General features: G+C 45.3%; 1 protein-coding gene across 3 annotated transcripts in view; it reads left to right on the top strand.

Annotated features, from left to right (window-relative positions):
• Window positions 1–17,377, top strand: part of LOC144727949 (scavenger receptor cysteine-rich domain-containing protein DMBT1-like) — a 43,777-nt gene that overhangs the window by 7,175 nt on the left and 19,225 nt on the right. For 2 of the 3 annotated variants that reach the window (XM_078607097.1, XM_078607096.1), the window contains exons 3-18: window positions 1,708–2,022; window positions 2,705–2,722; window positions 3,196–3,207; window positions 3,753–3,773; window positions 4,281–4,292; window positions 5,603–5,620; window positions 6,494–6,610; window positions 7,092–7,103; window positions 7,752–7,772; window positions 8,833–8,844; window positions 11,311–11,328; window positions 12,211–12,327; window positions 12,807–12,818; window positions 14,311–14,331; window positions 15,615–15,635; window positions 16,488–16,802. In XM_078607097.1, coding sequence (XP_078463223.1) covers window positions 1,708–2,022; window positions 2,705–2,722; window positions 3,196–3,207; window positions 3,753–3,773; window positions 4,281–4,292; window positions 5,603–5,620; window positions 6,494–6,610; window positions 7,092–7,103; window positions 7,752–7,772; window positions 8,833–8,844; window positions 11,311–11,328; window positions 12,211–12,327; window positions 12,807–12,818; window positions 14,311–14,331; window positions 15,615–15,635; window positions 16,488–16,802 — 1,062 coding nt within the window. Of the gene's footprint in view, window positions 1–1,309; window positions 1,368–1,707; window positions 2,023–2,704; window positions 2,723–3,195; window positions 3,208–3,752; window positions 3,774–4,280; window positions 4,293–5,602; window positions 5,621–6,493; window positions 6,611–7,091; window positions 7,104–7,751; window positions 7,773–8,832; window positions 8,845–11,310; window positions 11,329–12,210; window positions 12,328–12,806; window positions 12,819–14,310; window positions 14,332–15,614; window positions 15,636–16,487; window positions 16,803–17,377 lie in introns of those variants that run through there. The other variant, XM_078607098.1, reaches the window with a different exon arrangement.

Below are 17,377 nucleotides of genomic sequence, written 5' to 3'. Positions count from 1 at the left end.
GCGAATCGCCGATGCTCATCATCTGGTGGCTCGTAAGCGTCGGCCATTTCTTGAAAAACACCACATAAAGTTGCCTTCTTATCGGTCGTTATGGAACGGAAAAATCGGACAGATTCGTCGTCCAGGAGAGTCGGCAACACCTCCAAAGCCTCCGCATCGGTCCATCTTGCTGTGCGTACCGCCGCCAAGAAGCGGCAGGCGAACGCGCTCCAGTCCCCACCGACGGAAAATTCTTTGACTGTGGTAAGGTGGCGACTCCGACTCCTCTTCCCGCCGTCTTCCAATGGTGGTGGTTGTGGTGGCAAATTCAAAATGGCATCGGCCCGCGGCGTGGCCAAGATGGCGGTTTGGCGCCACGGAGCGCGCAAGATGGCGGCTTCTTGCCGCATGGCCAATGGCGGCGGCAGGACAGGCAACGTGGCGGCCCGCGGAGCACCAACTGCGTCCTCCATCGTCCCTGGCGCGACGAGATGGCATAAATGCGTCAGGACGTCCTTAAGTGCCTCCAGTTGTACCGCCATCTCTTGCCATCGTTGATCAGCGTCTGATGATGTCGACGGACCCGCCACCGCGCCGACATCCTCCACTCCCGTCCCCGTGCTCGCCTCAGCAGGGCTCTCCTCCACCACCCCAGCAGAATCCGTGGTTGGAGGGAGTTCGTCGTCGTCGGACGAAGAAGCCGATGCAGGCGCCGGATTAAATTTCTTCCTCGCTTGTTTCGACATGCCGTTGCACTTCCGACACCAGTGTAATAAACGACTGGACCACGATGTCTGGCTCAGTATCCTTTATTCGGTTCGTTCTGTATTCCCACACGGCTGTCTCTACTCTGTAGCTTCTCCTCGGTGCTGACTCCGATGTCGGCCCGATCCACAACAGCAGCCCCGCTGCTGTTACTCTCACATAGCCCCCCTTGGCTGTACTCGCTGCAACTCCTCTCTCCTTCGTCCTCTCTGCAGCTCTGACAGCCTCGTGCTGTCTCTCCCTCTTCTCTCCCGCCACACCTGGCAGCCACACCGCTGCCTCTAACACGCAGCCCTTCTGGCTGTCTTCTCCGCAGCTGCACACCACTCCGTAGCTTCCTCCTGTCTTCGGGGTTGGCTCCCGATGGCCGTCGGTGCCCCCCCCTCTTCTCACTCGCCCGCGTGGCCTCACTCTTTTCCGCTCACACCCCGACTGACTTCCCCTTCCGGTTTACCCGCTTAAGGACCCGAACCTTCCACCCACGTCACATGGCTCCACCCCCCGTGACGTCACATCCGGAAGGTCGCTTACGCCCGCATTACACAAGGACCATACTGATCACTGTGCTTTCGTCTGTTTCATGCCTTCACATTCATCGTCTGCAGAATCTCCTACCATCCCATGTAAGTCCTCCTGCACACACGTGACTCACATCACCATGTGCTGGTACCGGCAGCGCCACCGTTTAGGCCCAGCCTCACGAGCAGTGCCCCAAGCTTGGGATGTCATCTTCAGGGTTCGAGCTTCTTGCAAGTGAAGACGTGATCTGACACCTACAAGTTTGAGAAACACTGCGCTGAAGGAAGCATTACATTTATTTAGGATAAATAGTCATCAAGTTGTAAATGCACGAATTGATGCACGTTTCTTGAGTGTGACGGTAGATTTTGCTATGTGGGTCATTAAATGCGTAAAGCTGTTGCAATGTTGAATAATACAAATAATTACTTTCATGCTCACCAGATGGGTCCATACGGCTGGCTGGGGGTGGCTCCTCGTGTCAGGGCCGGGTGGAGGTGTTCTACGGCGGCACGTGGGGCACGGTGTGCGATGACATCTGGAATCTGCAGCACGCCCAGGTCGTGTGTCGCCAGCTGGGCTGTGGCTCCGCTGTTGCTGCCTTGTCCGTAGCTTACTTCGGACCGGGCTCTGGTCAGATCTGGCTCGACAATGTCCAGTGCTTTGGCGACGAGCCTGAGCTCTCCTCCTGTCAGCATCCTTCCTGGGGGTTTCACGACTGTGGGCATCAGGAGGATGCCTCTGTCATCTGCTCGCAAGGTACATTCAATGTAACGTGCATGTGTAACACTTTGCCTAGATGCCCTGTAAATACATGTCCACGACGCTTCTATGTAGCCTAATGGAAAGGGTCAAAGGATTTCGAGAAGAGATAATGAGATGTACACAGTTAGACATAAACAGTCTGCCTCAGCAGCAGACCATGCTTTCCCACCTGATGACGGACGCTTGTGTTGCGCCCGAAACGTCGTGATTTATTTTATGTTTCTACCTACGTGACTTTACCGAAAAAACCAAAGAGTATGGATTCCTGCAGTCACGAAAGCTTCAAATCAAGATTGATCTTTTGTATAATCAGTTTGCAGTTTTAGGAGCCACAAAACACTGTCCGAAGGGAGGTGAAAGGTCCCTTTATACTCTTGTCCAAATCAAGTGTTGTGTTCTGTTTTTCACCTTTTTTCTGCACCATCGCGAGATGCGATTTAAGCACCAGGTGGCATCATGGGGGATACCGTCTACGCCAGGTGCAATGAGCGAGCCCTGCTGTGACGCTGGGATTGAATGCATTGCTCCCACTTGATATTAAACTGTATCTTCATGTGCAGTAGTTTGGTATGCGATGGGTGACTCTTCAGGCTTTGTGATGCTCATTAACAATGATACGAGAGCCATGCTGATCACTGTGCTTTTGTCTGTTTCATGCCTTCACATTCGTCTACAGAATCTACTACCCTCCCATGTAAGTCCTCATGCTCACACGTGACTCACAGCACCACGTGCTGGTACCGGCTGCGCCACCGTTTAGGCCCAGCCTCACGAGCAGTGCCCCAAGCTTGGGATGTCATCTTCAGGGATTGAACTTCTTCCAAGTGAAGACGTGATCGGACACCTACGTTCTTCCGTCACCTGATACTGAGCTAAATGATACGGTAGTCATGTGACCTTGTACACGATAACAAAAACAAGCATACCTATGAATGACTCAGAGTGTGTAGACTATTCTCAGATATCCTGGTTATTATTGTTATAAAATTGAAATGTGTTCTTGCAGCAGGCAACCGGAAGGGTACACGGATCAAGCACGTATAGATGGCACTTACACTGTATGTAGGTGAAAAAACGCGTGAAAATATGAATTTATTATTTCAAAATGATTGTAATATTAACGTATTTGTACTTTTTCTCTTTTCAAATAATTACGATCTGGCTCAGCAACAACTGCTGGTAAGTAATGATTGTCAACATCAATATCATCTCTGTGCATGGTATGGGTCATTGTATAGAGACAACTCCTGCTAACTTACCACGAATTAGGTCTAATTATATTAACCTCAGATTGATGATCGGCGAATTGTGGTTCTAATGATATTGACCTCATTAATGACCAGCCGAACGTTTCCTTGCATGGGATTAATCTTGTAACTTCCTGAGTAAAGCAATCTAGCCACTATGCCCTTCTGCTGGATTATATAATTTGTAGATTTATATTTTTCTGAATATACTACTCATTAACTGCAGTCAGCTCGTCATCAAGTAACCACTGTGAACTTAACAAGCCGCCAGATGTAGCAATTCTAGTATTGTAGGTTACACATTTTGCTCACAAGACTACCACACAATTAATGGCCCTAGAATGGATGACAATGTCTGGGGCAGGTGGTCTGTACTACTTATTTTCAGATTTTGAGACGCTCCACAACAATGACACAAGGACCCTGCTGATCACTCTGTTTTTGTCTGTTTTATGGCTTCACATTCATCGTCTGCAGAAACGACTACTTACTCCACCTGTAAGTCATCACGCTCACACGTGACTCACAACACCATGTCCTGGTACAGGCAGTGCCACTGTTTAGGCCCAGCTCACGATCAGTGCCCCAAACCTGGCATGTCATCTTCAGGGATTGAGCTTCTTCCAAGTGAAGAATTGATCGTACACCTACATTCTTCCCTCAGCTGATACTGCAACAACAGCGAAAACACCCCTTATTAAATTAACTAAATAATACTGTAGTCGTGTGACCATGTACAGGATAAAAAAAAAACATACATATGATTGACTCAGAGTTTATAGACTATTCTGAGAATTTCATGGCCATAGTTTTGGCAAAACTGGAACGTTTGCATGCAGGAGGCTACCAGAAGGACACATTGATCAATCAAGAATAGATGACACTTGCACTGTATATATATAGGTGAAAAATACGTGTGTAAATATGAATGTATTATTGCAAAATTATTGTAATATTCATGTATTTGTACTTTGTCTCTTTTCAAATGATCTTGATCTGATTCAGCTACAACTCCTGGTAAGTAATAATTGTCAACACAAACCTCTCAATGCATGGTATGGGTCATTGTATAGAGAAAACTCGTGCAAACTGACCATTAATTGGTTTCTACTTATATTGACCTCAGATTGATGACCAGTAGAATTGTTCCTTGCAAGGGATTTATTTTGCAACTTTCTGAGTCAAGTACTAGAGCCAGTTCTGTTAGATTAGAGAGTTTGTGTATTTATATTCTGCTGTAAATACGACTGGGTAATTCAAGTATGAAGAACAACCCCTTGCTAGAAAATGTCCATCCCATTGATGAAAATGGGTTTGGTCTGTTTTACATATTCATAATTTGGGGGAGCCCTTAGCAGTGCTGCTGCTAAGCCCTGACAATCGCTATCATCTCTGTGCGACAGTGGCTCATTAACAGCATTCAGCTCATTAGCTTGTAACCATTGTGAAATTAACAAGCCAGACGTAGAAATTACAGTCGTGTACGTTATACACGTATATCTAGTTCACAACATTACAGCATAATGAATGGCCCTGGTTGCATGACACTGTTTTGGACAGGTGGTCTGTATTACATATTTAGTGGCATCGCTGGATGTCACTGTGCAGTGCCGGCCTTAGAGAGGCACGGCGTGCGGTGTAACGACATCGCGGACACCACAATGGTGTGGGTGCAGTATCGGCCCTAGAGGGGCTTGGTGAGCGCTGATTGATAGCGCTGGATGGCACCACGCTTGGCGTACAGTGCCAGCCCTACATGATAGGGTGTGGGAGTGCCGGCCATAGGAATGAGGTTACTAAAGGCCATGGCACTCTGGTTGATCCGAAAGGACACGTGACCAGTTAAGTCTACAAAGGGGCCCCAAGTGGGGGCTAGGGGGGTCACTTGGTCGGGGTCCAGATCCTGCTCGAGGATTCTGGAAGGTGGTCGTGGCCAAGGGTGGAGCCAGCCACGCCGCAGAGGATCTAAGCCGGGTCCCCCAGAGGGACTGGCGTTGTTGTTCATCCTGAAGAAACCTTCGTCTACGTTCTCCGAGTCTCCAACACGTGGACCTGGACCCGAGCTGTGGTCCCGGTCCATAGTAGCTAGTTACGTGGTAATTAGTGTAGTTAGCCTGGTGGTCACCACCATAGGTTATTCTGTTAAGGGGCAGTTACCCTGTGTGTTGGTGTTAAATAAATGTGTTGCCTCCAAGTGTCCGTCTGTGACTCAGTTGAACTCACTACACATATATTCAGGTTTTGAGATGCTCCATAACAATGATGCAAGGACCATACTGATCACTGTGCTTTCGTCTGTTTCATGCCTTCACATTCATCGTCTGCAGAATCTCCTACCATCCCATGTAAGTCCTCCTGCACACACGTGACTCACAGCACCACGTGCTGGTACCGGCAGTGCCACCGTTTAGGCCCAGCCTCACGAGCAGTGCCCCAAGCTTGGGATGTCATCTTCAGGGTTCGAGCTTATTGCAAGTGAAGACGTGATCTGACACCTACATTCTTCCCTCAACTGATATTGCCATTACAGCAAAAAACCCTTAAAAATTGACTTAATAATACAGTAGTCACGTGACCGTGTACAGGATAAAAATATATCCAAGTTGATACAATTCGTAGAAGATCCTGCTTAGTCTTTGAAAAATGTTTGTAAATGTTTGCATCCTGGAGCAAACCAGAGGGCACACGGATCAAGCAAGCATAGAAGACACTTACACTGTCTATACAGTTCAGAAATACGATTGAAGTATGATCTAATACAGGCACGACATTGTCATCTGGATGAACCTCAAAAACAAAACAGCTCCATCTCGCCGTGATCCACAAACCTCACCTCTTGAGTTATTGGATTACAGTCATGCACAACCACAGCAAGTCAGATGGCCCAACATTGTAATGAGGATCGTGTAAAGTTCTAGTGATCCGAGTACGAAAAGTCAGGTAAAAAGTTGAAGCCCAAAGATCACCCAGCGCAATAAACATTGTAAACAGGGTCACTGCATCATCGCGCACTTTCAGATGCGCCGTCTGGAAAGCTCTTCTGACATTAGGAAGCCACTGGAGTTGCGAACTTTTAAATCTAGGTTGAAACTAATTTCCTTCAAACTAATTTTTGTGTTTAATTGTATGTTCCCCGCACCTGCGGTTAGCACGGTTGGCCACGTAAGCTGCGAAAGAAGTTCAACATGCAGGCCTAATGATTGTGCCTTTCTTTGCAGATTGGTGCCAGTCATACCCCTGTCAGAATGGGGGCACCTGTGCATTCTACTGGTCGTATCCCTACTACCAGTGCTTTTGCCCTCCAGGATCATGGGGCAGCAACTGTGAATACGGAAGTAAGATAACTTTTTCAACCTTGTATATCCCTTTTAATGAATCAAGCAATGCCATCTATCTGCTTATGTTAATGCACACGTGGATGTATTAGTCTGTATACCTGTTCGTGTATTTTCGAGACGTGATCGGGCACCTACCTTCTTCCAGCAACTGATGTTGCCGCAACAGCAACAAGCCCTTATAAAATGGACTAAATAATACAGTAGTCACGTGACCATGTACAGGATGGAAATATAGCTATGAATCACTCACCAAGTTTATAGACTATTCTTCTAAGATCCTGCTTAGTCTTTGGAAAACTGATTGTAAATGTTTGCATCCTGGAGGAAACAAGAGGGCACACGAATCAAGCAAGTGTAGATGACACACTCTATATAGGTCAGAACTATGCGTGTAAATATGAATTTATTATTGCAAAATGATTGTAATATTGATATATATGTACTTTGTCTCTTTTCAAATAATTACGATCTGGCTCAGCTACAACTACTGGTAAGTAATAATTGTCAACACAAACATCTCTGTGCATGGTATGGGTCATTGTATAGAGACGACAACTCCTGTTAACTTACCACGAATTGGTTCTAATTATATTGACCTCAGATTGATGATCGGCGAATTGTTCCTTGCATGGGCTTTATGTTGCAACTTTCTGAGTCAAGCAATCTAGCCACGGTGCCATTCTGCCGACTTATAGAGTTTGTATATTTGTATTATTCTGTAAATAGGACTTGTTAGTTAAAGTATGAAAAACAAGCCCTTGATAGAAAATTAACAACCCATTTATGCAAATGGATTTGGTCTGTTTTCAATAACTATCATTTTGTGTGGCCCTTTGCACTGCTGTTGCTACAATCACTATCATCATCTCTTTGCGATGATGGCCCATTAACTGCAGACAGCTCATCAAGTTACCATTGTGAGCTTAACAAGCCAGGTGTAGCAATTAAAGTATTGTAGGTTAAACATTTTGCTCACAACACTACCACACAATGAATGTCCCTGTACTAGATGATCCTGTTTTGGACAGGTGGTCTGTATTACATATTTTGCAGTTTTGAGATGCTCCATAACAATGACACAAGGGCCCTGCTGATCACGTTGTTTTTGTCTTTTTCATGCCTTCATATTCGTCTGCAGAAGCTACTACTTACTACACCTGTAAGTCATCAGGCTCACACGTGACTCACAGCACCACTTGCTGGTACCGGCAGCGCCACCGTTTAGGCCCAGCCTCACGAGCAGTGCCCCAAGCTTGGTGTAGTACCGTCGAGGACGCTTGGACACCGGGGTCGAGGCACACGTATTTATTTCACAATAGTCGTCACAACTGTGGACATACAGTATTGGAGGGGGTATCGGCCCCCTCACCCGGATAGCTGGGAATACACTGCTAGCTACCCCTGACCTACCTCCTAATCCTCCACTAATGGGCTAGGGGAGGCTGTCTGGCCCGACACTGGTCAGTCGGGCTACGGTACCCGGAGTCCCAGAGCACTAGCTCTGGTTCTCGGGACCACGCCGCTGGCTCGGTCCTGCGCGGCCCTGACAAGGGCGGCGTCCCAGGGGAGTCCAGGGCTCTAGCTAGACGATCTTCGGTCTTCACTGGTTTAGCTTTAACATTCTGCCCCGAGCCCTCTGACACATCCCCCTTTATACTCAACCCCCGCTGAGGGGTGGGGCCCCGGGCTGCCTGGTGCGGACGTCGTTGAGAGCACCCCCCCCCCGTGCACTCACGTAGCCCCGCCCACTGTGTTTGTTTCCCATAAGCTGCCATGCATAACGGCTCTCTCTCTAACACCCCTACATCAGGATGTCATCTTTAGGGATTGAGCTTCTTCCAAGTGAAGACGTGATCTGGCACCTACATTCTTCCCTCAGCTGATACTGCAACAACAACGAAAACACCCCTTATTAATTAACTAAATAATACTGTAGTCGTGTGATCATGTACAGGATGAAAAGACAAACATACATATGATTGACTCACAGAGTTTATAGACTATTCTGAGAATTTCATGGCCATAGTTTTGGCAAAACTGGAACATTTGCATGCAGAAGGCTACCAGAAGGACACATTAATCAATCAAGAATAGATGACACTTGCACTGTATATATATAGGTGAAAAATACGTGTGTAAATGTGAAATTATTGGGAAATGATCGTAATTTTTTTCTTTTTGTACTTTGTTTCTTTTCAAATGATCGTGATCTAATTCAGCTACAACTCCTGGTAAGTAATACAAGTCAACACAAACATCTCAGTGCATGGCATGAGTCATTGTATAGAGAAAACAATAACTCGTGCTAACTGACCATGAATTGGTTCTAATTATATTGACCTCAGATTGATGACCAGTTGAATTGTTCCTTGCATGGGATTTATTTTGCAACTTTCTGAGTCAAGCACTCTTGGCACTTCTTTTAGATTAGAGAGTTTGTGTATTTATATTCTGCTGTAAATACGACTGGGTTATTCAAGTATGAAGAACAACCAATTGCTAGAAAATGTCCATCCCATTGATGAAAATGGGTTTGGTCTGTTTTAAATATTGATAATTTGGGGGAGCCCTTAGCAGTGCTGCTGCTAAGCCCTGACAATCGCTATCGTCATCTCTGTGCGACAGTGGCTCATTAACAGCATTCAGCTCATTAGCTTGTAACCATTGTGAAATCAACAAGCCAGACGTAGCAATTACAGTTGTGTACGTTATACACGTATATCTAGTTCACAACATTACAGCACAATGAATGGCCCTGGCTGCATGACACTGTTTTGGACAGGTGGTCTGTATTACATATTTAGTGGCATCGCGGGATGTCACTGTGCAGTGCCGGCCTTAGAGAGGCACGGCGTGCGGTGTAACGACATCGCGGACACCACAATGGTGTGGGTGCAGTACCGGCCCTAGTGGGGCTCGGTGAGCGCTGATTGATAGCGCTGGATGGCGCCACGCTTGGCCTACAGTGCCAGCCCTACAGGACAGGGTGTGGAAGTGCCGGCCATAGGAATGAGGTTACTAAAGGCCATGGCACTCCGGTTGACCCGAGAGGACACGTGACCAGTTAAGTCTACAAAGGGGCCCCAAGTGAGGGCCGGGAGTGGTCACGTGGTCGGGGTCCAGATCCTGCTCGAGGATTCTGGAAGGTGGTCGTGGCCAAACGCGGAGCCAGCCACGCCGCAGAGGATCTAAGCCGGGTCCCGCAGAGGGACCGGAGTTGTTGTTCATCCTATAGAAACCTTAGTCTACGTTCTCCGAGTCTCCAACACGTGGACCTGGACCCGAGCTGTGGTCCCGGTCGATAGTAGCTAGTTACGTGGTAATTAGTGTAGTTAGCCTGGTGGTCACCACCATAGGTTATTCTATTAAGGGGCAGTTACCCTGTGTGTTGGTGTTAAATAAATGTGTTTGCCTCCAATTGTCCGTCTGCGACTCAGTTGAACTCACTACACATATATTCAGGTTTTGAGATGCTCCATAACAATGATACAAGGACCATACTGATCACTGTGCTTTCCTCTGTTTCATGCCTTCACATTCATCGTCTCCAGAATCTACTACCATCCCATGTAAGTCCTCATGCTCACACGTGACTCACAGCATCACGTGCTGGTACCGGCTGCGCCACCGTTTAGGCCCAGCCTCATGAGCAGTGCCCCAAGCTTAGGATGTCATCTTCAGGGATTGAACTTCTTCCAAGTGAAGACGTGATCTGACACCTACGTTCTTCCGTCACCTGATACTGAGCTAAATGATTCAGTAGTCATGTGACCTTGTAGACGATAACAAAAACAAGCATACTTATGAATGACTCAGAGTGTGTAGACTATTCTCAGATATCCTGGTTATTGTTATAAAACTGAAATGTGTTCTTGCAGCAGGCAACCGGAAGGGTACACGGATCAAGCACGTATAGATGACACTTACACTGCATATAGGTGAAAAATACGTGTGTAAATATTAATTTATTATTGCAAATTGATTGTAATTTTCATGTATTTGTACTTTGTCTCTTTTCAAATAATCACCATCTGGTTCAGCTACATCTTCTGGTAAGTAATAATTGTCAACATCAATATAATCTCTGTGCATGGTATGGGTCATTGTATAGAGACAACTCCTGTTAGCGTACCACAAATTGGTCCTAATTATATTGAACTCAGATTATTGATCAGCCAAATTGTTCCTTGCTTGGGATTTACATTGCAACTTTCTAAGTCAAGCAATCTAGCCACTGTGCAATTCTGCGGGCTTATAAAGTTTGTATATTTATATTCTTCTGTACATAGGACTTGGTAGTTCAAGTATGAAAAGCAAGCCCTTGATAGAAAATTAACCCATTTATGCAAATGTGTTTGGTTTGTTTTCAATAAATTATCATTTGTTGCGGCCCTTTGCACTGCTGCTGCTACACTATCATCATCATCTCTGTGCGATGATGGCTCATTAACTGCAGACAGCTCATCAAGTTACCACTGTTAACTTAACTAGCCAGATGTAGCAATTACAGTATTGTAGGTTACACATTTTGCTCAAAAACTACTACGTAAAGAATGTCCCTGTAATGGATGACACTGTATGGGGCAGGATGTCTGTATTACATATTTTCCAGTTTTGAGATGCTCCATAATGATACAAGGACCATACTGATCACTGTGCTTTCGTCTGTTTCATGCCTTAACATTCATCGTCTGCAGAATCTCCTACCATCCCATGTAAGTCCTCAAGCACACACGTGACTCACAGCACCACTTGCTGGTACCGGCAGCGCCACCGTTTAGGCCCAGCCTCACGAGCAGTGCCCCAAGCTTGGGATGTCATCTTCAGGGATTGAGCTTCTTGCAAGTGAAGACGTGATCTGACACCTACATTCTTCCCTCAACTGATATTGCCATAACAGCAAAAAACCCTTAAAAAGAATTACTTAATAATACAGTAGTCAAGTGACCATGTACAGGATCAAAATATATCCATGAATGACTCACCAAGTTTACACACAATTCGTAGAAGATCCTGCTTAGTCTTTGAAAAATGTTTGTAAATGTTTGCATCCTGGAGCAAACCAGAGGGAACACGGATCAAGCAAGGTCTATACAGTTCAGAAATACGATTGAAGTATCATCTAATGCAGGCACGACATTGTCTTCTGGATAAACCTCGAACTCAAAACAGCTCCATTTCGCTGTGATCCACAAACCTCACCTCTGAGTTATCAGATTACAGTCATGCACAACCACAGCAAGTCAGATGGCCCAACATTGTATTGAGTATCGTGTAAAGTTCTAGTGATCAAAGTACAAAAAATCAGGTAAAAAGTTGAAGCCCAAAGATCACCCAGCGCAATAAACATTGTAAATACGGTCACTGCATCATCGCGCACTTTCAGATGCGCTTTTGCGGCCGTCTGGAAAGCTCTTCCGATATTAGGAAGCCACTGGAGCTGCGAACTTTAAAATCTAGGTTGAAAACTAATTTCCTTCAAACAAATTTTTGTGTTTAATTGTATGTTCCCCGCACCTGCGGTTAGCACTGTTGGCCACGTAAGCTGCGAAAGAAGTTCAACATGCAGACCTAATGAATTGTGCCTTTCTTTGCAGATTGGTGTCAGTCATACCCCTGTCAGAATGGGGGCACCTGTGCATTCTACTGGTCGTATCCCTACTACCAGTGCTTTTGCCCTCCAGGATCATGGGGCAGCAACTGTGAATATGGAAGTAAGACAACTCCTTGAACCTTGTATATCCCTTTAAATGAATCAAGCATTCCCATCTACCTGCTTGTGTTAATGCGTACGTGGATGTTTTAGTCTGTATACCATGTCGTGTATTTGAGACATGATCCGACACCTACCCTCTTCCCTCAACTGATATTGCCGCAACAGCAACAAACCCTTATAAAATGAACTAAATAATACAGTAGTCACGTGACCATGTACAGGATTAAAATATAGCTATGAATCACTCACTAAGTTCATAGACTATTCTTCTAAGATCCTGCTTAGTCTTTGGAAAACTGATTGTAAATGTTTGCATCCTGGAGGAAACAAGAGGGCACACGAATCAAGCAAGTGTAGATGACACACTCTATATAGGTCAGAAATATGCGTGTAAATATGAATTTATTATTGCAAAATGATTGTAATATTCATATATTTGTACTTTGTCTCTTTTCAAATAATTACGATCTGGCTCAGCTACAACTACTGGTAAGTAATGATTGTCAACATCAATGTCATCTGTGAATGTGTATGTGTCTCGCCCTCGCTGTGCGCTGCGTTGCACCGCTAGCCGAGTAGTTATCCTCGCGTCCAATAAACCCTCAGAGCCAGGATGAATGTCGGACTCCAAACGTCATTTATTGAATTTAACGAGGTAAAACTGGTAAGAAAACAGCACAGATACAGCATCTGTTAATACCCGGAAACACCAACACCATGAATGAACACCACGGCGTCATAACATTGTCTTAGATAACATGTTTCTCAACAATAGATCCTGGATGGACCAGGCACCTACATTACCACTGAATAGCTATACAAGAGCATAAGCTACTGTGTTACAACATAAAGGCACACCGTGTTATCACACTGCACCCCAGATGTACAGTAATACGCATAACACTGCACTATGTATGAGACATTTCGTCATCCTTGCTCTCCAGATCGCAATAAAGTTACTTAGGTACAAGTTTGACTCAACTTATTAAATTACAAGTAACATTCACAATAAGAAAGTTGCAGGCTTCGTTGTTAACTAGGCCTCGTATTTATCATAACAATTTAACAGCATTATAAAGGCATTTACATCATTATAACGGTCATTCTAACATTATAACAGCATTGCCAATATTATAAGAACATAAACGAGCTTACAGACAATGCTTCTTAAAGTCCCACAATGGACATTTGCAGCCGGCTTCACTGTGACGCGATGTGTGCCGCCATCTTGAATTATGTGTGTAATGGCCAACGCCTCCGTGGTTGAGCGGGAATCTTAAATCGCAACTTCCTAGTCACGTGACCAAACTTAGCATCAAAAACAGGAAATTCCTGTGTACATACGCCCCACATCTGCCGTGAGGCACAACAGTATGGGTAATTGTATCGAGATGACAACTCCTGTAAACTTACCACAAATTGGTTCTAATTATATTAACCTCAGATTGATGATCAGGGAATTATTCCTTGCATGGGCTTTATGTTGTAACTTTCTGAGTCAAGCAATCTAGCCACTGTGCCATTCTGCAGACTTATAGAGTTTGTATATTTGTATTTTTCTGTCAATAGGACTTGTTAGTTAAAGTATGAAAAACAAGCCCTTGATAGAAAATTAACTACCCATTTATGCTAATGGATTTGGTATGTTTTCAATAACTATAATTTTGTGTGGCCCTTTGCACTGCTGCTGATACAATCACTATCATCATCTCTTTGCGATGATGGCTCATTGACTGCAGACAGCTAATCTAGTTACCACTGTGAACTTACCAAGCCAGATGTAACAATTACAGTATTGTAGGTTAAACCTTTTGCTTACAACACTACCAAACAATGAATGTCCCTGTATTAGATGACCCTGTTTTGGACAGGCGGTCTGTATTACATATTTAAAGATTTTGAGACGCTCCATAACAATGACACAAGGGCCCTGCTGATCACTTTCTTTTTTTCTTTTTCATGCCTTCTTATTCGTCTGCAGAAACTACTCCTTACTCCACCTGTAAGTCATCACGCTCACACGTGACTCACAGCACCATGTTCCTGTACCAGCAGCGCCAACGTTTTGGCCCAGCCTCATGAGCAGTGCCCCAAGCTTGGGATGTCATCTTCAGGGATTGAGCTTCTTGCATGTGAAGATGTGATCTGACACCTACATTCTTCCCTCAACTGATACTGCCGCAACAGCAAAAACACCCCTCATAAAAATGGACTAAATAATATAGTAGCCACGTTACTTTGTGCAGGATTACTAAAAACGCACGAATTACTCGTATTTATAGACTATTCTCAAATAACCCTGTTTACAGTTTGTGCAACACTGATTGAAAATGTTTATATTAGATTATAAATATGATTTAAGTATTGTCTAAGACAGACACCCAATTGTCCTCTGGGCAAAGCTCTAACATACACTCTGAACCTGGGGACCTGAGTTTGATTCTGGGCAACAGCTATCATCAGTGAATGATATCTGCAGTGATCCTGGATGCCCCACTGCTTCACTCACCCACAACGACCAGTGTGGTGAGGTATTGGAAAACATGACCGACGCAACGTTAAATCAGAAATTAAAAACAAAACGTAGCTCACCCTCCGTCAAAGCACGGCGTGAGATTGGACAGCGAAGCCGAGTGTGTGCAATGGGGCCGGGTGTCATCAGCGTAGCAACGGTGGCCACTGCCGAACGTTGAGATGATTTGGCCAAGTGGATGGAGACGTTGTGAGGAGAGCGGAGGACGAAGGAGGAGCCTTGTGGTACACCACAAAGCAACGTTTCCCAGAAGGTGGTGGCCATTGTATTGAAGCATCGACTGGACAGACATTTCCAAGGTCTTGAGATTTGTTAGGACGCCCGTGACCGCAGTCGTCTTAAGGGCCGGATCACATGGTGGATTTGACAAGACTGGTAATGTGGGATGCTTTGTGGATAGACTTTGTGAGTAGAGGACCAATCATAGAAGAAAACCTGTTTTCTTTTACCAGAAACAGAATCTTTATTTATCCTGGAGAAATTCACAGATGTTCAGTAGGGGCGGGTCGGAAAGTAACATAATGAACATGTCTGTGTGTGTGTCTTGCCATTGAATACATCTGTGTTGTCAGTGGAGCAATTGGCACCACCAGTTAAAGCGATGCAATGTTGGTGCTCTCAGATTCACAATTGAGATGTTTTTTGCAGTGAGTGTACATTGCATAATATCATTGGTCATGCTACTGAAAGTCATCTGTGTCACCATCTCATGATTTTGTGTGTCTTTCACATGTCTTCATCATCTGATGCAGTGTCTACCACGACCCCTCCTTGTAAGTTTCCTCTCCCACTGCAGTTCCATCAGCTGTAAACTTGTCCTGTACCACATGTAGCAATTAACCCAGCAGCCATTGGAACGCGCATATCCTACAAGTCCTACTCACTGGGCTTGTAATGATCTCCCCGTCTCCTCCATGAAATATGCAATGAATTGTCACAATTCGATTAAATAATTCTGCATCTTTGCACGTTATGCTGTCTCCTTAACACATGCCTCTCTGACTGTTCAGTTGTTTTGGTAAATTAGCCTTACGCAATGGTTCCCACTGAGTGTGGTCCCCACTGAGTGTGGTCCCCACACCACCACTGAGTGGTCTGCAGGGTTGTGATGTCACCGCAGGTTGATCCATACAACAATGACACTGTTGATCCCTTTTGTATCGGACATTAATTCATAGTTTTGATATTCAATGTAAAAATAAAGTTTAGTAAAATTACCCCGACTCAACTCCCGTAACCCTAACATCCAAATGCCCATCCCAAAAAAAACGAACAGCTGCATTTAAAAAAGACATGTTTTTGTTATGTTCCGGTGTTATGAATCATTTAGTATGAGTGGTGTTTAGAGAGAGAAGTGAATGAGTTGTGTCACCAGGGGTGCGGGGGTGGCTGGATGGTGATCCTTGGAAAGTTTACATTGGCTGAGTGGTGCGGGGGCCACATAAGTTTGAGAAACACTGCGCTGAAGGAAGCATTACATTTATTTTGGATAGTCATCAAGTTGTAAATGCACGATTTGATGCACGTTTCTTGAGCGTGACGGTAGATTTCAGTACGTGGATAGTTATATGCGTAAAGCTGTTGCAATGATGAATAATACAAATAAATACTTTCATGCTCACCAGATGCGCCAATACGGCTGGTTGGGGGTGGCTCCTCGTGTCAGGGCCGGGTGGAGGTGTTCTACGGCGGCGCGTGGGGCACGGTGTGCGATGACGGATGGAGTCTGCAGAACGCCCAGGTCGTGTGTCGCCAGCTGGGCTGTGGCTCCGCTGTTGCTGCCTTGTCCGTAGCTTACTTCGGACAGGGCTATGGTCAGATCTGGCTCGACGATGTGCAGTGCTCAGGCGACGAGCCTCAGCTCTCCTCCTGTCAGCATCTTCCCTGGGGGAGTCACAACTGTATCCATCAGGAGGATGCCTCTGTCATCTGCTCAGAAGGTACATTCAATGTGACGTGCATGTGTAACACTTTGCCTAGATGCCCTGTAAATACATGTCCACGACGCTTCTATGTAGCCCAATGGAAAGGGTCAAAGGACTTCGAGAAGAGATAATGAGATGTACACAGTTAGACATATACAGTCTGCCTCAGCAGCATACCATGTTTCCCACCTGATAACGGACGCTTGTGTTGCACCCGAAACGTCGTGATTTATTTTATGTTTCTACCGACGTGACTTCACCGAAAAAACCAAATAGTATGGATTCCTGCAGTCACGAAAGCTTCAAATCAAGATTGATCTTTAGTATCATCAGTTTGCAGTTTGAGGAGCCACAAAACACTGTCCGAAGGGAGGTGAAAGGTCCCTTTATATTCTTGTCCAAATCAAGTGTTGTGTTCTGTTTTTCACCTTTTTTCTGCATCATCGCGAGATGCGATTTAAGCACCAGGTGGCATCATGGGGGATACCGTCTACGCCAGGTGCAATGAGCGAGCCCTGCTGTGACGCTGGGATTGAATGCATTGCTCCCACTTGATATTAAACTGTATCTTCATGTGCAGTAGTTTGGTA

Source organism: Lampetra planeri, chromosome 27 (genome assembly GCF_965212315.1).
Source record: "Lampetra planeri chromosome 27, kcLamPlan1.2.h2, whole genome shotgun sequence".
NCBI classification, from domain to species: domain Eukaryota; kingdom Metazoa; phylum Chordata; class Hyperoartia; order Petromyzontiformes; family Petromyzontidae; genus Lampetra; species Lampetra planeri.
The sequence above is the reverse complement of the archived record's forward strand: the minus strand, read 5'-3'. Positions and strand labels throughout refer to the sequence as shown.